General features: G+C 42.6%; 1 protein-coding gene across 1 annotated transcript in view; it reads left to right on the top strand.

Moving 5' to 3' along the window:
* The first annotated feature begins 843 nt into the window (after positions 1–843).
* Positions 844–25,274, top strand: part of OSTN (osteocrin) — a 72,689-nt gene continuing 48,258 nt past the window's right edge. Inside the window, exons 1-2 of the mRNA XM_032986846.2 lie at positions 844–901; positions 2,663–2,844. Coding sequence (XP_032842737.1) covers positions 2,827–2,844 — 18 coding nt within the window. The 5' untranslated portion in view covers positions 844–901; positions 2,663–2,826. The remainder of the gene's footprint in view (positions 902–2,662; positions 2,845–25,274) is intronic.

Here is a 25,274-nt window from a genome sequence, read left to right on the forward strand (position 1 = left end):
GTATCGGGTACTTTCGTTGTCTTTACATAGGAAGTTACTGCAGAAACATGTTGCCGGGACATTGCACTTTATGCCATCTCGTTGCATGGCAGGAGTCCAGGCCAGCACCCGGGAGCGAGTCAATGTATGAGATTAGTTTAATCCTCTCTCAGAATCCTCTGATGGGGAGGGGAAGGACAATGACCTAGTGCCAGCGTTTATTTTGTCCACAAGTTCAGTTTGAATAGGGAGGAGAAGGTGGTGGTGGTGAGGAAAGGAGAGAAAAAAACCTTCTTGGAGTTCATTGGGTCTGAAGTGGTGCCAAGCCCTGGGGGTGACTCGCGAATGGGAACCAAAGAAAAGGGGGGAAAGAAGAGTGGAATGATGATTAGAAATCACAAATGAAAGAATCCTGAAGAGGGGGGGAGAAGGAAAAACAACAAAAAAACTTCTCTGTTTCTCTGAATATGTGTAGGGAGAAAAAAAATTCCTTGCCTTTTTCTAAGTGTCCTATTCATTAGCAGATGCACTTGCCCTGCTGCCAAGGGAAAAGGAGCACCCTGAACAGTCCTCCCCTCTCTCCTTGGGAGGCACCTACTGGCTCAACCTAGGTGTGAGAGAAAATACTACCTCTCCCCTGCTGAAGCTTCTTTTGTGTTCCTGTTTCTTGCAGAGCTCTTTGGTCTCTATCGGCTTTTACCCCAACCGCAGCCTCACTGGCTCTTAACAGTGGATGCACACATCTGTAGGCAACTCTGAAATCTCAAAGGCCAGCTTCTCCTGTCTGCTTAGCAGTGCAGAATCACAGCATGCAGGTGGATGCCTTCTAATTCCTCACCTGTGCATTGCTGTCGATGTGGAGCTGTTCCATGTAGACCAGACCCCTCCCATGAAATCACCAAAGCGTAGCATCCAAATCCAGGTGGGACCCTGCATTCTGTGAGCAGTCCTGCGTGTCTGCGTTGTTTGGACGTCTGTGTGGTCAGTAAGCCAGAAGCCTGCATTGTGTGCCTGCAGATACTTGGGCTGAGCACTGTCTGGAAGACCCACGCTTCCTCCAGCGGGGCAGGGGCACGTGCTGGGCTGGGTGCACCACAGCTCGCTCTGGTAGCAGATCCTCTGAGCTCAACTCTTCTTTCCCCTGCAGATACCTTGAACGTGAGCAGTCATTGAGAGCAGCCAGTGGTGCACCCAGGAGGAAGCGGGTTGCAGGGCACGGGTGATATCCACAGCAGACTTTGGAGCGAGTTTAAGTGGCTGCTTTACAAGGGGGCTGCTCGTGGCTCTGACTCTGACACAGGGCCGTGAGACATCTCCTCTGGTCTTACCTCTCTTCTGGAGCTATTTACCATGCGTTTTACTCAAATTTCTTTTCTGCAGGACAACTGAGGAATGTCCTATACACAAGCCCTCAGGGACACACAAAGAAAGGGCATCTGTAGCCTTCTGGGCTTAACAGCAATTTATTTTTCCTCTTTATGTATCCTTCTAGCTATTCCAAGTCTTTTTAAAGTAGGAAGGAACATAACATATATCCTGCTCCCTCCTTTATGCAAAAAGCAGCTTTTAGATTGGACTGCTTTTCATGGCATGCATTGATGTAGAACCCCGTGCAGTCAAGGTCCACAGTTCCCCTTTGCTGAGCAGGTCTTGAGTCCTACCTCTCTCCACTGCGACTGTCCCAGACACAGGTTCTGTCTCCAGTGTTTGCTACTGGTGAATGTGCACTTCTGTTTCTAAAGTGAGACGCTCTCTTTTGTTTCAAAACACACCCAGGCAGTGTTCATCCTCCACCATATGCTGTGGCTCACTGACTAAAGCACACACCTTGGCCACCTCTGCCTGCTCAGCATCCCATCTCCTACCAGGAATGGAAGGTCTCAGCATCAGTAGCCAGCTCCCGTCTACCTCTCCTCCCAGGTGAATCCTGCCTCACTGGTTGCAACTTCAGCAGGAAAACTGGTGTTTGCAGGTCTCCCAGCTGCAGCTCTGACCCTGGATTCCTGTTTCTTGGGCAGCGAGAGCACACAGTTGGCGTGCAGAGAGCAACGCCTCCTCTTTGCTTCCTCGGGCAGTTGGGAAGAGGTGCTCGGGGCAGCCTGTCAGTGTACGTGGGATGTGAGCCTCAGCGCGGCTATGTCTTGTCGCCAGCATCTGTGTGTCCCTTGGGGAGGTTTCACGCGGTCCCTACGGCTTCCCCGCCAGTGGGCCGAGAGCCCCATCTCGCGGCGCGACACGGGCGGGCCCGGCACGGAGCTCGGTGGCCACCGCCGCCCGGGGCTACTGCCGGGGGCGAGCGGGCTTCGGGGGGACAGTGCTTTTACCTTACGTGGCCATGTGAGGAGTGATCAAGCCTGACAGTCCTGGGGAAAGAAACCCCTTCAAGAGCGGTGAAGGCACAGCCGTGGACCCCCGCAGCAGCACGTGGAGGAGGGGGCTTCCCTTTCTACAGTGTATAAACTCTCCCATGTTTTTTCCTGTTTCCCCCAGTAACACACATCTAATTTTCTTTGAAACCATTGTGAGTAAAGAAAGAAAGTAATAGAAAATGTATTCTCCAGGAAGGCTATCAGGTAAATGTAAAATAGATTCTAGCCACTGGTGTGGAACCCCAGGGGAGTACAGATCTCTGTGTGTGTAATGTGTATGTGATTGTTCTTTTTTTTTTTTTTTTTTTAACCAGATGTGATGTTTGGACCTGAATCCAAATCCGGATCTGAATTTCCTCACAGATCAGGTTACTTTTGTTCTGGGACCCCATTTTAATTTGTGGACAGTTGGAGAGACAGAAACACATGTTTCCTGGAAACAGTCTGCATGATGCTGGATCCTTAAGTATCAACAGAAATGACTGAAATACCACATGTAAGTGCTATTGGACACTGTAACAATTGTGGAAAACTGAAGCCTTCTTGCCAAAGTGCTACAAAACGTAATTGTTTAATCTAGTAGGGTATAATAAATGTATTTGGAAGGTGGAAGGCTGACTGACGTAGACCCTGTTTCCTCACCTCAGTGTGCTATTTATCAAGCATGCTTATAGCACTAGTGTTTGCCTGTTCTTTTAAATTACTTTTGACTACTTTTTAACACACCACCAAGGCTCTCTGAGAGTGGTAGAGCTGCAGTGGAACCAAGATATCTGTTTAGCAGGAGAACTGTTGGATGAAAGGGGGAATAGCCCCCTGCTCTGCCCAGCTGCGTCCCTTCCGATGCTTACTCTTCACTGGCAGCAGAGTACCAAGGTCCATGTATTTCCAACTGATGTCATTTGGGAATCAGGAGTGCAGGAGCTGTGTAATCCCAAAGAAGTTGTAGAGACTTTGGTGCTAGCAAGCGAGTTCAGGGGCACTTGCTCACTGGAATCCAAACAGAGAGCCCCTGGGATTCACCATCCCCCAGCCGATGGGACCATGTGCAGTAACACTTAAATCAGACACATCCTAGCGTGACAATACAAGACACGGTTATCCTGGGTTTTCAATTAGTTCACAGGAAGCTGTCAGGAAAGAAATATTCCTGGAGCAGCCCACCAAGTCTAGAGTTTAATTTCTCTGTATACTTTTCTAAAGTGATCTCATATTATAACTCTGAAAGTGGAAATCCAGGGGGTGAAATCTGTATGCAGTTCCATGGTGAAGAGTATGCATGTGTGTGAAAGGGGTGGAGAGAGAATCCTATGTGGCTTTCACTGCTCGACTGTCCGCTGAGAGCTGCCTAGGGTAAACGTAGGTTCAAACTGTGTGAGATGTGATTGGTGCTCAAACCCTAATCATTGTTCTGTAAACATCTGCAGGAAAAACATACTTTGGGGTTCATTTTGCTTTATATTTAATGTTACTTAGTTTTGCAGTTATGTGAAACGTGGTTCAAACATTGTCAGAGTTTTACAACCCTTCCCGAACCACGTGCTTGACTTGTCCTCATTTTGCATCAATGTAACAGCAGTTAAAACAAAATTCCAAGCAGTGAGGAATCTCATACAGCATAAACACACAGGTTTGTTGTGGGGACTGCTTTTAGACACAGCCTTTATATATAGTTATTGCCAAATCCTGCACAAAAGTCAGGCAATAACTTAGACAAAACAACAGGGCATGTACTATAACAAGCTTCATTATTATTAGCTATCTCACATGAGGGAAACTGAGTCAGGAGCATACATCCATTTCTGCATTAAGGCAGAGCAACGGTCAGCATTAGAGCTGTGTGAAGGACACTGTGGCTGTAACACAGCAAGCTATGTTTTGGATATTTTACTTTCTGTATATATCCAGTTGGGGACTGGTTAAATATCCAGCCCTATTTTCCAGCTGCCTTGCTAGACAGCCTGCTTCAGAATGGAATAGTAGTTACAGCTGTGAGTAGCTTAGCCTTTTATCTCCGTGGCGATTGTAACGTGCGTCACTTGTATTAGTCTGAGTAACACAAAGCATAATGCTTTCTTGGCAAGTTAGGCACCTGCAGACCTTCTAATCTAACACAGTAATTAAGACCTTGCCTCCATCCAGCTCCAGTGAATGAGGGGGTATGAGTACTGAGGCTGAGCGCAAAAGCTTTATTGCATGCTTAGATGATGAACGTGCAACGCTATTTGCAACCATTGTCTTCTATTTCTGTAATTATATTCAGATTGCTACAGTGACTTACTATAAGCCTGGGCAGGTACTGTTATGTTAATGTGTTAACATTCATGTTGCTTTTTTGATTGCTACCTTAGATTTCGAAATGCATGGTAGCAGACAAATGCTGTTAGTGTTACAGTGGGGAGAACTGAAGCAAAACAGGTTTGTTTTCAAAATTGTTTGAGTGGTTTTGGTTTGTTGGTCTCACTTTCAAAAGGAAGATTTTCCACCAGGTGCCTCTCCCTTCTGTGAGAGCAAGGAAAAACATCAGGGCAGCACTGCACAGGTAGGATGATGCAGGTTCATTGTTTGACACCGGTGTTCTTGATGTTTGCAGGAGTGCCCCAAATCAGATGAAAGCACATATGTGCTTAGGTGCTTTAGAGGGTTATCATTGCTTGGCAGAGTTGGGGGCAGCTCTTTTATTGGGGAAATGTTTGGATGATAGTTATTCCAAGTGCATGAAACACAGAGACTACTGGCTTTGGTTTTTTGGGTTGTGGGTTTATTTATTTGTGGATTCTTTTTTTTTTTTTGCTTTTGTTCTGTGTTTTTTTGGGTTGTGGGTTTATTTCTTTGTGTTTTTTTTTTTTTTTTTTGCTTTTGTTCTGTGTTTTTTTGGGTTGTGGGTTTATTTCTTTGTGTGTTTTTTTTTTTTTTTTGCTTTTGTTCTGTGGTTTTTTTTGTTTTTTTTTTTTTTTTTCCAAAACCTTTTTTATGTGCTTAATGAAATTCTAACGCCCATTCAATGTTTATTCAACCAAGCTGCTTTTGGTGTGATTTTTTTTTTTTTTTTTTTTTTTTCTTCCAGCTGGCACTGGACTTCATTCAGATTTCTGCCCTAAGCAGCTCTAGACAATGCCATCCCCACAATAGCAGCAACAGTGCAATTTTTTTGTGTGTATGCACTTTCCCAGTACCTGTCCCCTCTGATGCACCATCGTGCAGTTTGTCATGCTGGGTATGATAGTGAACTGTCTGCTGCAAATCAGAGGGGAGACCCACCTGTGTGGTTATCAAGATTTTCTCATGTGTCAAACACTTCTGGGGGAATCCTGGCCCAGGCTAACTATAGCGGGAGTTTTGCCATTGACGTCAGCAAAGCAGTAGTTTCACCCAAGGCCCCTAACGAGGTGCAGTGGACACAAACCAGGACTCTAGAACAAACTGTTCTGTATCCCGTTACTCGCCTCCTGCGCCAGCCCCTCTCCCCGCACAGCACATGGCAGAACGTTGGGATATGCTGCAACCCGTGCGTGCGCAGCACATCTTCCTTGGAAACAAGATAAGAGCAACATCTTGGCCGGGTGACATCCCTTCATGAGCTCATGCGCTGGCTCTGTCCTTGTTCAGGCTTCTGTGTCCCATGGATCCCTCTGGGCCACACTCTGCAGTTTGCTGGGTGCTCCTTTTGGGAAGCACAGCTGTCAGCTCAGGCTGAGACAGGATTTATATGCCCCCTTCTCAGTCTGCAACAACTGCTTAGATAACCATCGCAGGCCTGTAGCTTCCTAGCTGAAAAAGCACAAGCATTTATTTGAAAAGCAGGTCATTGAGGAGTGTTTATAAGGGCTCAGGTTGATTCGGAGAGGTTATAAAGCCCTTCCTAAAGCTCATTAACAACTTGCTGCAAAAAGAGAGTTGCAGTTCCTCGACCAATCATCTCCGGACCGTCACACAAAGGCAGCTTAATGTGAACTGTTGTGTATTATTTAGGAACATGAGTGATGGAGGAAGAGAAGTTCTGGAAATGTGAAAAAGTATTAAGTCAAGGGAAACTGTGTCCTGGGCTTTTGGCTGCTAATGGGCTTAAGCATAGATCATTTCAATGGTCAAACTGTTAGGCTGGTATTAGACCTATAAACTACTTTAAAACAGCAGCATCTTAGTAATTTTGGAGTGTATCAGTACCAATACATGTGAAGTGATCAGAAATAGGCTGGTGTAGTTCCAGGAGCCCTCTGCTGCATGGCTGGACTTGCGGTGGGAGGAGAGGGTGTGCAACATTCTTAAAAACTGGAAAACATCTACAGTGAATTAATTGTGGGAAGATTTTTCACCCTGTACTGAGTCCACATATATAAGAGTACATATATTTTTAGCAAATGTATATTTTTCTGTTCTGTTTTCAGGTTTATATGATTGATTTCTAATTTATTAGGGGTTGAAAACTGTCATCAGAGGAAAAAAAATTATTTCTTTAGTGCACACAAAGGACTGTCTATTTGATTTAATGTCTGTTGTTGTGAGTGATAGTGTTTGCTCCCTACAGCTACTACACATGCAGGCAAACCTAGAATTATGCGGTAGACACGCTAAATGTTTATTAGTTTTTCAAGGCTAACCACAAAGAGAAAATGAAAAACAGAAGGGGAATAAACTCTTATTCTTCAGGCTTTCCTCTGACTAATGGAAGGAAATATCTCTGGGCTGGCTAGTGATTCATCATCCACAACAGAGGCTCCTGACCCAGACTGGTAGTCATGGTTGAATTTAGCCATTGAACCGATCAGATCTGGCAGTTCCCGTGTTCCTTACCTGAAGGTGCCAACAGCAAGTAATTATTTGCCTCTGTGTTCTCAGCTCTGGTTGCAACTCCTTCCCCGCTGCATCCAGATAGCAGGAATGTACTTTAGGGTTCCTGGACCACCACGCTGTCCCACCCTGCAGAAAGCTGGAACAGTCCTTCGTGATCTTTCTCCCAAAGCTGCTACTCAGGCTCCAAAACGTACCTTTGCTTCTGCACATCTGTGCATGCAGATACAACACCTAAAACTTCAAAGGGATAGCGAGAGTAAAATACAGGTTCTTTGTCTGCAGAAAGTTTCTAGATAGCTTGGATATTTCTTTTTGCTACTTTGGGATCTCTGACATATAGTTCCTTTCTGGATGCTCCTGCTGCCATCTGGCAGAGGGAAATGATGCATGTGCATGCATACAGGTACCTGTGGGTACAGACACTGCTGCTTTGCAACAATACTTTGTTGCGTGCAAAATCTTTTTCTTCCTTAAGATGCAGTGTTCAGATTTCATTTCATACAAGTCAGAACAATTCATGCCAAAAGGGTTAAGAACCTAATGGAAAAATCAGCTTTGAAAAATGTGTATGTGGGAAGGGTTACCATCACACCAGAGGACTGGCATCGTTTTGCTTATTAGATTTGCTAGTGTGTGAGTGTGATGGAGCACTTCAACAGATCAGCAAGATTAAGGAAGCTGAGAGGTTTAGGTTTCCCCCTTTGTTCACAGGTGAAAGGCAGAGGAAGGAAACACTTTAAGGAGGGAGCAGCAAGATGAGAATTTGCTGCTTGCCAACATTAGCTTTCAGAGGGGTTCAAGCAAAACGAAGGAGGACTGGCACTGGCAGATGTCATCTTTGTACTGCAGAGAGTAGAGTTAATTAGAAAGATAGAGCCAGCCTTGCAAAAATTGCATCTGTGCTGGCATGTACACTAAATAACCCAAAGGAGTGTGGTTTGTTTCCATAATACTGACTTACAGGGCCAAATAACACTTCTCCAAACCTTTGGCTAGCAGCCATGGAGTCATCTTTAAACAGATGCCGTCAACATGAAAAATCATTATATATATTAGTTTGGAGATAGATATCTATATTAACACCTCTAACCTGTATCACTAAAATAAACCCTTTTTGCTTTTTTTTCTTTAAGCCTCACTGAGTCTTTACCATCTCTGTGGTCTACTTGCTCCAACTCAATTTTGTTTCCAAAATTTGACTAGTCAGTTCCCCTTTGATCCACAAGCCTTTTTAATGACAGCATCAGTAAAAGGAAAAATGTCAATTATGTTGCCATTTAATCTAATGTGGGACCAGAGTTATATTTGGGGGAATTTTCCCCTAACCTGCACATTTTCAGCTTTTCATGTGTCAGGAGGTTTTATTCAGTTGAGTCACTACTGTGTTCTTTTTCTGTTGTTTTAGCACCTGGTTAGGTGGCCACTACCATATTTTTCTGATGTGTCTTATTCTAAATTACTGGGTAGTAATTGCTTAGTTTGTAGTATCATTTTGTCTAGAATATAAATAAGCTGATGTGTAGGACTATTTTATTAATTTATTAATTGTTTTTTTTTTTTCCCCGATAAATTGAATTCCTCAGATGGACTTAATTTGATTCTTGCCTCACAAGTTTACAGTCTAAAAGAAGATAAACAAAAAAAAAAAATTAACAATAAGCAAATGGAAACAGGAACTCTGATAACTGTTCCTGAAATGTTTGAAGGCACGTCTTGGACTTTGCTCAGGAAAGGAGCACATTCAGGCCTGTCTCCATATGGAGGGATTTTTTTGCTATTACTTACTCCTGCCCACTGCCTGGTGCAGGTTGTGTCTATCAACCCTTTGCATTTGCTTGTCTCAAGACAGCAGAGGCACTGGAAACCTTTCTCACTTCATTTCCAGGCTGACAGTAAGCTGCATTCTACCTCATAATATTATGCTGAAAAGTAAAATATGTCAGTGTGTCTGGTCAGCACAGAGCTGAACTGCTGTTTTGTCTCCTGGGCTCTGCCAGTGATTCGTTCTGCACCATCCATAGCAGACTCCTTACCCCTGAATTTCATGAAGAATGAGTACCTGCAAGCAAATAGCCCAGCAGCATGAGTTAATGGATATTTGAAAAAGGTTGTGAGATCCATGAATGTAAAGTGCTGTACAATTTCCTCTAACTCCACGTGGCTACAGCTCTGTGGGATTCAGTTCATGGCTCTGATGCCCTTTACTGTGTTCACTGAATCCCTTTCTTCAGTTTGAACATTTCTGTACTGTGTGGTGGATCTCAGGAGCTGGAGTTAGTGCTGGTTTGACCTGGTCCGTGACCGGTTACCTGATCTTATCTCTGTGATGTGCAGCCCAAAGTTAGACATCCTCTTTCTGAGTTGGGTTCAGGAGCTTCACTTTGAGGCTGTGGCTTGGCTAGGTCTGGCTCCAGGGACTGCTCACATATCACTGGTTTGGGAAAAAAAAGTTATTCTCCATTGCATGAAGCTGCTCCTTGTGCCTACTATGCCAGCTTGAACTCGTTCTGTTGGTCACAGTAATCTCTTCTTGTTCTCCACCTGCTTTATTTTATTTGGTTGTAAAAAAAGACTGGTATGTTGAGAATTTCTCATGCTGTTACACTCTCAGGTTATCTCATGACAGTGAGCTCTACTGAGAGATCCCTGCTGGTGGGGAAGCTCTAATGATCTGAGGTGGGGCTGACACTCTGCTCCTGAGATCCTTGGGTGCAGCAGGGTCAGTGTCTTGGAGGCCCAGAACTCTCTTCAATACCAATGGGAAGAAGTGGAGTCTTGTTGGAAGCCTAGAGTGAAACCTTATCCTGGCTTTCTTCCCACAGAGGTGGAGAAAGGATGTTGTGTGCCAGGCACTCCCCATTCCCAGCACAGGCATTTCTGCAGAAAACAAGACCTGTCTCAGAGTTATGGCCCTGAGGTGTGTGATTGTCACTGCAGTTTTCATCTGTTGCAAAAACAAATTAAAGATTTTTTTTTCTCTGCTATTTTAATTAAAGAATCTCTATACTTAAATTAAAAAGGACTCTAATATCTTAGAATAAACTCTTTTGAGTGCATTTTCTTACTGACCTGCTAAGTCTAAGGCAAAAGCTGCCAGGTAAAGGATATTTTTTTAAAATAAGAAAAAAAGAAAAAGCAAGGTAGAGCTTTAAGCTATTCAAAGCAAGCACAAGCAACACTTTCTTTGGCATCAAGTCAGGTAATTGTTGTGACATGTTAGTGACTTACAGTGAAAAAATCCAGGTCTGAGAATGAGAGTGATTAGATAAATCTAAGTTTATGGTGGGAACAGACCTTGTTAACAGCATGTGGCTCTTAGATCATTGGTTTATGATCAGAAGCTCTCCAGCGGGAAACACAACTGCAGTTTTTCAATATGCACCTGACAACACTTAGTTTCAATGACTCTCCTGGCTCTGCTGCACCCTGTGTGTTTGCTTTTGGGCATCTCACTTCATCTCTTAGTGGTCCACTTCCCATAAAGCAGGGATCTCCGTCCTCTTTTGTTAGCCTTTGGGAAGGATCTGGAAAGGTTAGAGTGGATTCACAAGTATAGAACAGTGAAGAGTATGTGCAAATAGCTGTCTTGTGTCTAACTGCAGTTCCCAGCCAAGAATTCTTACAGAAAGGTAGCAAAGTGCAGGTATGGATTAACCAAGAATGGTCTGGGACCTGCAGTACTGGAGGTGTTTGTCTGGATGGGGTTGACCTCCCAGGATTCCCTCTGGCCCATGTTTAATCTTGAATTCTGTGAAGCCAAGACAAATAGTGATAAGCACAATGATACCATGCCCTCAGGTTCTATTGCCATTAACATGAAATAGTCCATAAATGGATTGCCTTGAAATACTGGGTTTCCTCGTAAGCTGAACCCATCACAGGTTATTTACTGTCATTAATTTTTTATGATTATTTGGGATTTCTCTTTTCAAACACTGGGGATAGCCACAGATTTAAGAACTCCCTACTGTCACAAACTTCTTCACAGCCTGATATTATTCATATCCTGGATTTATCTACCTTTAGTAACAGCAATACCTGAAGTCAGTGAAATACAAACAGCAATTTTAGTCATTGGGGAAGAAAATATTAATGAACAGTCCATGAACTCCCAAAGATTTGTTTCAAGTTTTTTATAATGATTCAGCTCCATCCTCTAATTAAATGTGCCCCACCCTGATTGTGACATAAAAATCAGGTAGTCTCAGTGGACAATTTCTGGTAGACAGAATTTATTATTGCTGTAGTATCTGATTGATCTAGAAAATAATTAAAGTTGGCCTTATCACTGGTTGGAGATAACATGAGAAAGCTGTAACTCAGCAAGACTGAAGAGCGTCTTGCACTATCCATCATCACTTTGGTTCTGACTGTAGGCACTCTTGTTCTTACTGTTTTTTTATTATGACTATATTTTTTATCTCAGAGTTAGTTTAGAGTTTCTGCTTAGCAATCATTGTGATGTACTTGCTGGAGTGCATATTAATTTCACATTTTCTACATCAGAACTTCTATCTGAAGATACTCAACTACCTCTCTTTCTTAGTGTTACATTATAAAGCCATGTCTATCTTGATGCAAACTCTAGTAATGTGAGTAAGGAGGGTTAACATATTTAGAGGGTTGATAATAACATTTTTGCATCAATAAATTAGGAGCTTTTTGTTTCATACATGATGATATAGAGCTGTATGATTGTAGTCTGTTTTTCAGCTGTTTTCTTATAGTACCTCTGTAATGCAGGGAAATCTAGTCTAATACTGTGTCAATATTAATAAAATGCATCTCTAGTTTTAAGAGATTTTCTCTATAATTAATGACCCTTATTTTATTTTTAAACTGAGGAATATAGTTCCTTGTTAAATAGCCTTTTCTAATTGTTGATAAATTCCAGGGAATGGGTCTGGTACCGCAAGACCAAAATGTAAAAATGGAAAAATAAGAAGTATTTTTAAATAAGAGTCTTAGCCCTTGGTTTCCCATGGTAGGTATCAGAGGGAGGTCCAAAATACTAGCCAGGAATGTTTGTTTTGTCATAAAGTTTCAATAGGCATAAGAAGCATTTTTATTTGGGGGAAAAAAATAATTTTATAGATAAATTATTTCTGGAATATCTTATAGTAAAAGAGAAAACAGATCTCAACATCTGAAAACCCACTATATCATATGCGAGTTTGTGTAATATCTCTCATGAAGGCAGAGACTGTAAGACTGATCTTTCATCAAGAGCGCTGTCCCTTAAGTCTGAACCATGAAGAGTGCAGTTGAAGAGGTTATTAAACTACTGTCTGTGATCCTCCTTTGACGTCAGCTAGAACTGATTCATTGACTCCCTTGGCTCAACCATGGTCTTGCCTAAAGCCTAGAGACAAAGCTTACCAAAGTTAATGGAGTCCTTTCTCTTGACTTTAATGATATTTGAATCAGTCATGCTAAGATAGTAGGATGAGGTCTCTACTACACAATCCACAGAAGTAAATATATATGACTAATTAAAAAAGTACAAAAGCTTGGTTAAGATTAAGTTGTGAAATACAATCCGTATTTTCCCATGTTTAGTTATGTAAATGTCAGCACTGTTCTTTTAAGCTTCGGTACAATCAGTTCCCTGTATGTTATCCAACAGATTTTAGGGGATTATAGGAAGTTTCAGTATCAGTAGACAACATGTGGCTTTCTGATATTCACATCTGCATGAAGTAGGATTTATTCTGCAATTCAGGACCATCATTATAATATTTGTTTCAATATTTCAAAAGCATGTGTCTGTTCATCCTTAGTAATTCTGCAGGGATATGCACTGTTCTCACTGTGTTTTTCAAGTTTCTGTGGTAACAAGGAGTAATTCCACTTATCTTCCATGTGCCAGATCTGTGCCTTGACTATTGACCCAGTTCTGCGAGGTATTTAGTACCACTTAAAAGTGTAAGAGTGCCGTCAACTCACATGTAAACCAGAAGTTACCAAGGGCATTTAGTCAACCTCACTGTTGTGAAAATGGTTGTATGCCTATTGATAGCCATGGAAAGATATAAATTTGGTGCGTCTCTTTGGTTGCAGATATCTGCCAAGTGATGCAAGTGTCAGCCAGACCAAGAACAAGATGTGGGAGAAATTAAGTGCAGTTGTCCTCTGTAACAAGAGAAATGGAGGGAAATCAGCTTCCACCTTTTAATATCTAGAGGTTCTTTGTTTTTCCAGGCTGTGTGCCATAATTTGTACCTGTATTTCTTGGGCAGAATACCAGAAAGGGTATTAACTGAGCAGGTGTTCCTTTGTGTAGGATCTCTGCAGTTAGAGCACACTTGAAACCCAGAGGTAGGTTTCTCTGAGTGTTGTCTTTTGCATGATCACACGCAGTAGTTGCTCTGGGCGTGCAAAGTGCAATGGGTACTTGTCCAAGTCACCCCATTCCCTTGTGTTGCTGTTGAACTAGAGTTACTTATCTCCTTTCTGTAAAGCTAATGTTCCTGCACTTTTACTGTCACTGGTCCTTTCTCAGCAATGTATGGTTCACTACCCAAAACTGTGTGGCAGAGCTTTCTGGGGATTAATTTATGCCATACCTAGGCACACAGAAAACTGCACTGACAGACATATTCTATAGAAACTTACACTAATTCCATTCTGTCCTGCCAGCCACTCACTACCTACTGCTCAGGGTAACAGTTTGCTCACCACCCACCAACTTTACATATGGTCAAAGTAAGACTGAGTCTTTAACTAAAACATGTTCTGATGTTGCCTGCAGAGTGTTATTTTGTCCGTATTGTTGCTCCTTCCTATCAAAGGCTGAGGACTGACTCAAACCAGACTGCACTGTACACGCATTTGCAGGGTGAGAGCAAACTGGAGAGCAGTATGGATGGATGCTGGAACTGGTAACAGCTAGAATTGTTACCATCACTCTTTTTGCTTTCTGCTGGATCTGTGGAAACTTGCAGGAAGATTCAGCAATGATGTCTGTATTTTGGTTGAGAAAACATTGTCTAAAATTTGCCTTTGATCAGAGAATAGACTCATAGGAAGGGCAAGCACACTCTGTGCAGTAGGGCTGGATTTCACTGGGAGCTCTTAGGTGTTAAGTTCCTGCAAACACTAAGGAATGTACGTAAATAATGAGATCTAGCATACCATTTAGAGTATGCTCTAAATGCTGGCACCAGACAATTCATGGCACCAGACAATTCATGGCCTCACATAACTTTGTGATGAAAGCATCCGACTTCTGACTGATATAAATCACAGTTCTCTTAGTGCTTAACATAGAGCTCACTCATGATCTCCTGCTTAGATGTGCATATGCTGCGGAAGGAGCATTATGAACCCAAATGTCACGAGAAATCCCAGGCTTGCTTTCTTCCCATTTATTGCTTACCTGGGCAGAACAGTTTTATGCTGCAAGGTGAAATAATAATTCTCAGTTGTGTGAAGCTCTCCTATATTTTCCTTTTGAGAGGTTGAACAGGTACTCTGATACAGTGGAGAATCCTATGGCAGGGAAGTTTTGTCTTGCATAGGAATTGCCAGACTGAGGTCCTGTCTAGTCCTGTAGACCATGTCCTGCAATATGTTTACTTCTGAAGTCCAAGAAACCCTGCAGTGAACAGCCATGGAATTAGCTATGCACATCTGAAAATTTATCTTTGTTAAGATTTTAATTTCTAAAAAATATCCTTTCCAAGCTTTGTTATTGCAAATCTTCTCTTAATCTGCATTAGTACAGATTCAATGCTTTCAGGAGCTGTTTAAATGAATGATACTTTGAAAACTGTCACGTTGGATCAATTAGTGAAACACTTTTTCTGATACACCTGAGTTATTTTTCATTATCAAGTGAGAGAAGGGAATGTGGGCTTAGTATCTGAGGTTCTGGGAAACTGTTAAGTTCTGCACTCTGTGCTTTGGGCTTCTTCTGTGACTGTGGGGAAATTGCTTGTATTTGAATAAATGCTCATATTGTCTGTGGCTCAACAAATTACTGCATCTCATCTGAGTCATAGTCATTGTCTCAATGCAGGTGCTCAGCTCTCTCTCTGTGTAAGGTCATGCTGCCCTAGTGAAACTTCCTTTATTGCATGCTAAGATAAGTCTTACTGCTTTGCATCTGATGAGAGATTAGAGCCTTCACAGGGGTGGCTCACCCAAATTGGGTGGTGCATGGTAGCTTACTGGTGCCCCTGGTCTCTGTGTGAAATGTACTTTAAGTGTAAGTTCACATTTGCTACCATGGAGGAGCAGTCTGAATATAAACCAAGGTTTTGTCCTGCATGTCTTGAGTTTCTCTACTTCTGTGAATTAGTTGAACTTCAAACTGCATCCAGAGGGAGAGTTGTAGTTGCATGGGTGATCATGGAGCTTAGCCTTGAGTATGAATCTTTGCCTCAGTTTTCCACCTCTAAATTGGGGAAGGTCACATATCTGCAGAAAACAGCTGAATTGTGAGGATAAATAAGTGCATAAAAAAAATGAATATCAGAGAACTGCTAATCATACCCTGTTGATATTGCCCTGAAAAACCCATTCCGTACCCATGTTGGCTTGTATGCTAAGGATCAGGCCAGAGTCATTCCTGGAGGAATTTGGATCAAAAGTAAAGAGTTTTGTTTTTTTGGTTTTTTTTTTTTTTTGTCCCTGATTTTCCATAACTAAAACTCTGCCTTTCCATAGATACTAACCAACACCAAACACTGGCACACAATGATAATTTTATTCAGAAATGAAGGTAAATGCTTTGAAAAGAAAGTGACAGCTGCCACAGAAAGTTAGAGCAGAACCTTGATTTGAGACAGAATTGGCTGTATTCATACCTAGTCCAGTGTGGTTTATTTTCAGGTTCACTTAGAGAAGGCATTGGATTGGGACACAGAAGCCCTGAACTGTATCCTTGGTGACTGTTCTAGACCAGGTGCATGATCTGAGGCGAGTCAGTCACATCATCTCCTCTGCCTCCATGTCCAGTAGGTAATTACACCCCACTGTTGTAAAGTGCTGTGAGACATTCCGGCTAGAGCTAGGTGTGATTAATTATTTTTATAACAAATATACAATGCATTCTGCTTAGCATCACAGGTACTGTAGTTCTAAAGGCTTGGCAGCCTGCCAATAGGGGTCACTGTAGCTCTTCATGTACTGGACATAAAAATCTACTCAGTCACAGTTATCATCACTTACCTTCCAGTTCAACCTGATTTCAGGAGTATTTGTATAGGAAAGAATGGACTGGAGTTAAGTGATACATAAGTCAGCTGAGATCACGTCTGGGGAAGGTACATGTTGAATAAAGATCACCAGTCTCACGTTTGGTTTCCTTAGTGATACTACAAACATCAAAAGCAAGCCAGAGAAGATTGCATGAGAGTGTTAAATCTGTGCTTCTCTCCAGTCGTGAGGATGTGAATTTGTCCAGTTTGGCATGCAGGTGTAGTTTCAGAAAAGCATTAAACATGACCATGAGAAGAGATTAGCACAGATGGTCTAGCTACCGCTGAATCCCCTGAACCTGGGGCCTCTTACTCTAGACATATTCCCGTCTCTTCTGGATTTTGAGATAAACAGTGGAGTTTGTGGTAATTTGTGTTTTCTACAATCATGGAAGAGAAATTTAAAAATAACACTTTTGAAACTTCACTGTCCAGTAAGAAGTAGACACAGGGGAGTGAAACAAGAAATATGCAAGAATTAAAGCATGGTTAGATGGGGTTGGTGCCATACAAATTCCAAGTATTAGACAATCTAGGTCTTAAAGAGATTACAATACAGTGATATGAGTAATTGTTATTACAGTACCATTTTTACTGTTTTTTTTTGTTGACAGTAAATTAGTCATATGTTCCTCTCTTTACTCGAGAATGTAAGACATAATTTCTGTGGACATGTGCTTTTACTGTTTTACATTATAAGCAAGTATCTTGATCAAGAGACATTTCTCCTTTGCTAGTATAGCCACTTAGGGATGGGGGCGAATGACATGGAATTCACAAAAATGGTAAAGTAATGACTTCAGATAATGTGAAGTCTGGCAAGTTTTCAGTTGCCTTTATGTCCGTTTTATGGTGATTACCCAGAAAGAGAACTTAGCTACATAGGGAATTTGGGACAAAATAGGCCATTCCCATAAAAAATCTTTATTAAAACACCCCCGGTATTGGAGGATACTACCAAGCACCTGGATGGGCTAGTGTGTACCGTGTGGAGTAGTGCCAAGTTAGAGAGACCTGAGCTAGTTCTAAATGAACTATTGTGCCCGTATGACACAGCACAGTGTCACATGGAGCCTGTAGCTCTGCCACATTTACCCAGCTCTGCAGCAGGCTGCTGCTCCATGTCTCTCAGCAGTACTAATTCGCCCAAGTCGAATAGAGCATTGATGTGTTGTTCCACGTTCAGGGGCATCTCCTGTGGGGCTGTGTTAGCCCCACATGGACATACCCTCAACATGCTAGAGCGTTCTTCTCTCTGGTATGAATGAGCGGCGATAAAGATAACACTGATCAGCAGAGATGAGTGTGGACAATAAAAAGTAACTGAGCTTGTTTTGGTGAAAGTCAACGGCATGTGGTAAGCTGAACTATGTAGAGCAAAGTGCTAAAACTGTGAGATCTTCAAGAATAGATTCTGTGCACAAAGCCCAGAAGTGGGCAGTGCCCATGATCAGACAGGGGTCTGGTCAGTTATGTCAGATCAGAGCAAGCCTGATTGCATCTCAATTTATAACAGAACAGAGAGGAGAGTAACACTGTGCAGCACCACCTGTTCCCCAAGCTGGTCTATCATTTACATCACACCGTTCTCACGTCATGTGAGTTCTTTGCAGTTCCTTGTGGTTTCTGCTTGGTGGATATGTTCATCATCTCTTTGTTGTAAGACTAATGAACCTATTACAAGAAATTCTGACAATGATTTGGGAAAATCAATGAAGTAAAGAAAGGCTGTTAGCACTTAGTATGCTTTGCAAGTATGCTACCTTGGAAGGTCCTTGCTAAGAGAAGGAATTATTTTCCTCTTGTCAGTGGTATGGCTGGAAGCTGCTAATGTCATGTAGCACTGTGCTGGCCTAAGAGAAATGAGTGGTGCCAAGTTTTATTCAAAGGGCTGGTGTCCATATCAGAAACCTTGCCACCACAGTGAACTTCTGGGAAGGAGTGAAAAAGGAGTAGGAAAAGAATTTTTATGCAATCGTTTATATGTTGTTGGGGTTTTAGCAAATTCTTGCTTTTTAAATGAACTGAAACATCAGTGATGCAGCCTTGGATATTCAAACATGGGTGGTCATAGGCTGTCTGTACTCTGCCAATGCAAGTGTATTAGGCAGGTGACCTGTGGAGATAGGGATGTTTTAATGCCACTGTAGAAGGTACTAGTAAGATATCTGGAAATGGAGTTGCAGTGCGTGGTACAAAGACTCTGGAAATTATTTGAGTGCAAGGCTGGCAGTGTTTGGGATGGAGAATCACTGGTATGGGAAAGGATAATGAAACAAGACAGATCTCAAAGGGAATCCAGGGCAGAGCGAGAACTGATATTGGCCAGGTACACTGGGGTGAAGAGACAGTTGGGACAACAGTGATTAGCTCCTTCCATGTGATCTAATCAATCTTGAGAGACTGGCTAGGCAGATTGGAGAGCAGAGCAGGCTGGGTGAGAAGACTGACCCTGTGCTGAAGAGCTTGAGGAACAGGGATTGGGCCAGAGCCAAGGTACAGGTAAGACTCTAGAGAGAGCATAGAGGAGATTCATTACAGGGGCAGGAGGAATGGAAGCATCTTTGAGATCTCCATGGTGTAAATCATTGATGATTAATAACACAGTGCCAAAAGGCATTTGCCAGGTTGAGTCTCTCTGTCCTGTGTTCTCTTTGGTGCTATGATAAATACCATTGCCTTGACCAAAGTGGGAAGTCAGCCTGGATGGGGCAAGAAGCATGAGAAGGTGAGAACAAAAATAAGAGATGTGCAGTTTTCAGCCAGCCTGCTCTAGAGATGACAGCCTGTAAAGAGTGACTGCCCTCTGTGAGAATGCTGGAGGTCTGTTTGGGTGCGGGAAGGTCAGTTCTGTAGGTCTGAGCAAACAGCTTGGACTGTAAATGGAAACAACCTCCCATGTCACACAGTACCTAGGGAAATCTTACCAGAACACACTTATGCCATGTTGTTCAGAGTGCTGCCCTGCTTCCACTCTTCACTCATGGTGCCTTTGAACACGCCCCAGACCATTTGGCAGGAGAGCCAAGAGATACTGCAAGAATGCCTGAAGGGCTGTCCTGCCAGGCTCTGTGATGAGATCTTGCCAACCCAGAAAAACAAGGGACAAGAAAGCCACTGAGATCAGAGCTGGACTGAGCTGTTTAGTTCTCTTAGACTGTAGAAACAGGACAATTTCCCCAGAACCCTCCAACTCAGCATTGTGTTTGGATAGTCTGCTGGGCTTCCTGTACACCCGTGTATTCTCACTGAGCATCTTGAAAGCATTTTGGCCAGCACCACAGGTAAAAGTTCCCTTATGTTACTAATAATCTTCTTCCTGCGTTTTAATTTAATTTCCCCTATCGTTCCTTCTCTTTCCACTGCACATTTCCCCTTGAAAGCTAAGATTGCACAAACGGATGTATATTCTTCCTCCCCAAGTGCATGTAGACTTTTCTCTGCTGTTTGAAGAAATTAACTTTTAGGCTGACGTGCACCTGCAATTCCCATTAATGTAGTAGAGGGAAACTGACCTGCTGGTAGAGAGAAAGAAGCTCTGAACTCCCTTCCTCTCACAACAGATCTTGGGGGACAAAAAGAAGAAGACCTAGAAGATGGTAGGGAAGTCTGCTTTCTGAGCTGTGGCAGCACATAGGGTGTACTGGCTGCTGATGGAGCTTGCAAGTCTAAATCCTGCTCATGTGCTTAAGCCTAGGCTTGCCATTAGGTGCTTTGCTCTGAAGAGGCATGCAGTGTAAACCCCCCATTCTTGCTGGAGTATTTAATCCTGTGGTGGTATCATCCACAGATATGTGACCCAGATGGATGAGCTAAAAACTTGTGCAAATCAAACTGCATACATTGAAACTGTATAGAGTGGAGGAAAAGGAAAAATGAGGGGATAGGAGGAGGGAAAGGAAGTGCCTTCTTCTGAATTTAGTTCTCATGTTGAGTGGTAGGAGGTTATCAAGCAACTTCTGCTATGGTTGTTTATGTCCTGATTATCCATGTAGGGCATTTTGTATCTTACCCTGAAGTTGCAGTTTAGAATTTCAGTGTGGACAGAAACATGTTACATACCAGTGAAGAAGTCTAAAGCAAAGAGGAGACACACAAGAGGAACAGGGAACAAATGGGAAGTTTGCTGCTTAATAGTGCAATGCTAGGGTGTAATTCTGGTCTCCTAATCCAGTAAAACAAATTAAAATCTGACAGAAGCTGTTCATGAAGAGCAACTCAAAAATAAAAGTTTTGAATTGTTTCAGTCAAATTTCAGTTTACCATGTTTCAGTCAAATTATTCTTAACAAAGTGAGTCAAGTTATTTATAAAGAATAATGTTTGTGAGGAAATAATTTCTTTATTTTTTCCTCATATTTCTGTTCTCTCCTAGTATACTTGTTGTTTGCCAGATAATGTGGACAAGCACATATGTAGTGTGCTTTTGCTTTTGTTCTTGCAAGCTGTTCCTTGTTTGATATTTGTGGCATATCCAGATGACAGAGAATTTTCCTCCTTTCTGAAAGGAGTGACAGAAGTGTTGTGAAACTGGGGTGCTGTCAGTAAGGCTTACAGAAGAACACGTCAATTTGGATGAAGAAGAAGACGGAGTTTCCAAAGAAGTCCACAAGTTCCAAGTGTTTTGTATACTGTGTCTGTTAATAGATCAAGCCCTGAAACGTCTTTGGGAACAATAGGGGGTTGGGAAAGGATGCACACACTGTGCTATGCAATGCTCATCTAGACTTTGCCTTCTGGTAAGTCTTTACCTTCCTGCTCTCTAACATGTGAAAATCCATCTGGATTTTAGCTATCTTGCTGGCTCTGGTTACTAAAGATAAAACCTGAGTATAGGAAAAGATTTGTCTTGTCTGAATGGTGGATTTTTCTTCAGGTACTGCAGGAGCTGACTCATGATGAAAAGATGAAAGAGCAAAGAAAGGACGTGGCAGGTAACTGATTATAAAGTGGCCACAGAGAATCTTTTGCAAGGGTTGCAGGAGATGGGAATTTTCAGACTGTCCACCTATGCTATCACATGTCTTACTCTGAGACCATGAGGGCTGTGTGATTCATTTCAGTCCCTTGTGAGGTAGCTCACGTTAATGAGATTCCATGTAGGAGCTCATCTTCTTCAGCCACAGTTTCACTGAAACCTTTGTGTGATTACTGCTTATTAGCATCTGTAATGTCATCCTCCTGCTTTAGCCCTTCCTCTCGGACCTCTGCTGCTGACAGGCTCAAGATTATTATGTAAAAGTGTTTTGTTCTCTACCATTCTCCATGGTGGAGTCCTGTGTGATCCCAAATTGTCTCCCAGCTCCCCTTTCTGTATGCAATTGGTAGATAGTGCTGCCTCTTTCCCAGCTGCATCAGATCAACACCTTTCACATCACATCTTGTATTCTCAGCTATTTTGAAGGGATGGTTCTTGGTGATTTGTGCTGGCACATCAGCTGGGAATTGAGTTCAAGACACTCTCCCAGATCTTCATGGTGAGCAGCAGCCTCAGGGACTTGCTCCTGCAGCACTTACCCACTTCTGGGCAGAATTCCAGTTGTACTTGCAAGATAGTCTTCACTGTGTCACATAACCAGAGGAATTTGCTTTGATGTAGGAAGGGTAGTTAGGAAGATATTGAACCAACACAGTCATTGTGATTGTTTTATGTGATGTATATTCATGTAGTTTGAATTTCAGCATCTCAGCATTTCATCTGAAAATTGGGAGTAGGCAGAACGATCAGAGGAGGCTGCGGCATTGAAAGGAAAAAATGCAGAACAGAGTTTCAGCCTGCAAGATAGCTGGATTCAAAGTGTGTTTTTCTTTTTTCCTTTCTTTAGAATAGGAAATGAATCCCAGATTCCAAAATGTATTCCTCATATAAATCAGCAGTAGCTGTTAAAGCTGAATGGGTGTAAACAAGAGCAAAACTGGGCTTTCAAAGTTCAGTAGGAATTGTGGCTAGTGAGTGCAGTTTGTGAAAAGGCAGGCCTCCTTATATGTCAAATTGCCTGATATAACAAACTGTTGCATTAGCCCTCTCAGTTTCAGGGACTGACACACCAGTGTAGTCTGGGTTTGCAGTCTGTAAGGCTGGGCATTTGCAGATCCCAGTGATCCAGAAAGCAGGATCTGCAAGGAGAACAAAAAAAAAAAAAAGAATTGAGAACCAAAAATAAATCCTATAGTCCAGCTGGCAAATATTTCCAGGCCACAATTGTCTTTGGCACCCCTCCACCCCCCAAGGTCTCCAATGGTTCTGAGGCCCCCACCACAAGAAAATCAAGGGTTTAAAAATATAATAATTAAAGAAAATCTTGATGTCATTTGGGTTTGGGAGTATTTGGAAGTTAGTGTTGTATGAGCGTGTTTGCACATATGCACCCCGTTTTGCTGAAGTCTGTACTGTTCAGTGACTGAACCCATCTACCCTGGGGAAGAAGAAGGGTATTCCCACCTACATCTCACTCTGAAAATCTGGAAATTGGTGGGATGCAATTGTGCTTTTTGAGGAAGAACCTTTCAGGTGGCAAGTCTCTCCCCTTACTTTGTGCCAGCTCCACCCTGTTGACCTACAGGGTCACAGTTCCTTTGAAGGGGTAAATAAAACATGTACTATATTCATCTTCATGTGGTGACACAGTCAGTTTGACCATATGAAGTAGCTTATGGTTGCCTTAGATGTTCTGTATATAGGAGCAGAGAGATAATGGGGATTATTGTGTATGTACGTATCTTAATTTTTGGACCAAACCTAGACAATATGCTACTGGAGCCTCACCTATGAAAACGGGAGAGAGCACGTTCAACAAGTTCATTCATCTGATCTATTGATGACTGAGTCTCAGCTGCAGTATGGATCCATGCCCCTCTCAGTTCTGTTGACATCTATTGCAGGCAAAGCAGTCTTGCCTCTGACACCTTTTTCTTTTCAGATAGGTTGGGGCAAGCAATTATACTGGATTTGCCCTCACTTTTGGGTTTCCAGAAGGTGCCTAGAATGGACTGCCAAGCAAGTGGTAGATGCATCCCTTTTCTTTGTCTGCAAGGTGCAGGACTGCCCAACACAGTAAATGTGATGCTTTTGTCTCTGTGTGATGTAATTGTTGTATTTATTTCAAGAAAGGTTGACTTCAAAGTGATTGAGTTGAAGGCTGCTCACTATAAGCATAGCTAATTAGCATTTATGATGGTGCAAATTAAGTATGCAGAAATTCAAATGATGGTACAGGACAAAAACTTACTTCCCCTCCCTCCCATGTCAGGGAGATAATTTCCCTCTTTTGTGTGGTTACAGACTTCTCTAATGTTGATTTCAGACAAAATATTCAAAATCTGGTTTTCCCTGGCAGCAGCCTGCCAGCCCTCCTGTGCATACCCTATTTGGGAAGAATTCAGCAGTTATCTCTTCGGGTTCTTTGGAAAGGTACTTGAGGGTAGAGCAGATACAGCTAATTCTTTTGAGCTAATTCAACTGATGTAGATGCTGACTGGTGTGGATTCAGTTTAACTGGCAGTTTATAGCTACCTAATTAGGAAGTATCAGCTATGACAGTTTTCTCCCAATTTTGTAACAATTGCTTTCTTATCACTAGATGAAGCCTCATGTCTTGTTCATCGTCCCCAAACTAAGAATTTGCAGAGAAGTCTTTTCAAAAGAAAGGGGAGAGAAACCATCTTTTAGGAGGGACAAGGTATAGAAAATTTCTACCTTTAAAAAGGAAAGTTTCAGAAATGAGCATCACAAAGCAGGATTATTACAGTGGACATTGCTTTTTGCTCTTATCAGGGTTTGCTCACAGTAAGCTCCTTATTCTCTATGTTCCATGGCCAAGCTGTGGTGGTGTTCACTGATGTCTATGCTGCAATAAAATAGTTGAGCATTCACTGGGAAGAGTCATTTGCAGCTAACCCCTGACTGAACCATCAGCGTTTCTGCACAGATAGAGTAAGGGGACTGGAGAAGAAGCAAGTTTCATAAAATATATGGTTCTTCTTTCTTTCTTCAGTAGCAGGGGATGTATAAATGGGACCAGGTCTTCAGTTCTTTCATCTTTTGCTTGTATGAGCTTTAAAACTTTCTTGCTGCTTTCTTTTCAAGGGTAACAGCAGTGGTAGTCACCTGCTGATAGTTTAAGAAAGCCTTACAGCATGTAATTGCTGACAAAAGCCCAAGTAAGGCTAGGTCTCGGGGAATACAGCCCTAATGCCCTGTTTCTCTGCTCCCTAAAGGGGAGATGACCAAAGCTGCAGTCGCATTCTCTGGGAGCAATCCTTAGACATCAAAGGACAGGGAGGAGAGTGAGTAACCATAGCCCTTCCTGCAGAGAGGCCGTGCTCCTTGTTCCAGTGAGGTACAGCTCATGGACCATTGCCTTAGATGTTACACATCACTGGCACGTGATATCTGGATCAACCTCGGAGCAGCTTGTGGAACAGGCAGCAAAGATGTACACCAGGAACCCCCCGGTGTGCAGACTGGAAGACAGTTAGCATCCTACCAAATGGTCAGGATTAAAGTTTTGTGTCTTGCACAGAGTATTTCCCTTGTGATCTTAGATTCAGCATCACGTGAGGGCAAGGTGACCAGGTCCTTAATCTGCCTCCCCTGTCAGCCATCTTACTGCTGAAAAAGCTCACTCTGCTTTCTGACCTGAGCCCAGCTTAGCTGCTGTGAGCTGACAGGATCCAGCAGCACGCCTGTCAGCCAGAAGATGACAGAAGAGATAACTCAGCACAGCAGTGTCTCTCGTGGGTGGTACAGGTGGGCACCAGTCGTTGTCTCCCATGGCTGTGGGGGCCATAGCAGATCTCTGGGAGACTGAGTTCAGCCTTTGTTGCTACTAACAGTTACAAGCAACTGATGTCTCTGTGGAAGTGCCATAAATGAAGAAGAGTAATTTAACTGTTACAAATACTAAAATCTTCCATATGGAAGAAAGGGG

This window comes from Tyto alba, unplaced genomic scaffold (genome assembly GCF_018691265.1).
Source record: "Tyto alba isolate M040663 unplaced genomic scaffold, T.alba_DEE_v4.0 Super-Scaffold_10, whole genome shotgun sequence".
Taxonomy (NCBI): domain Eukaryota; kingdom Metazoa; phylum Chordata; class Aves; order Strigiformes; family Tytonidae; genus Tyto; species Tyto alba.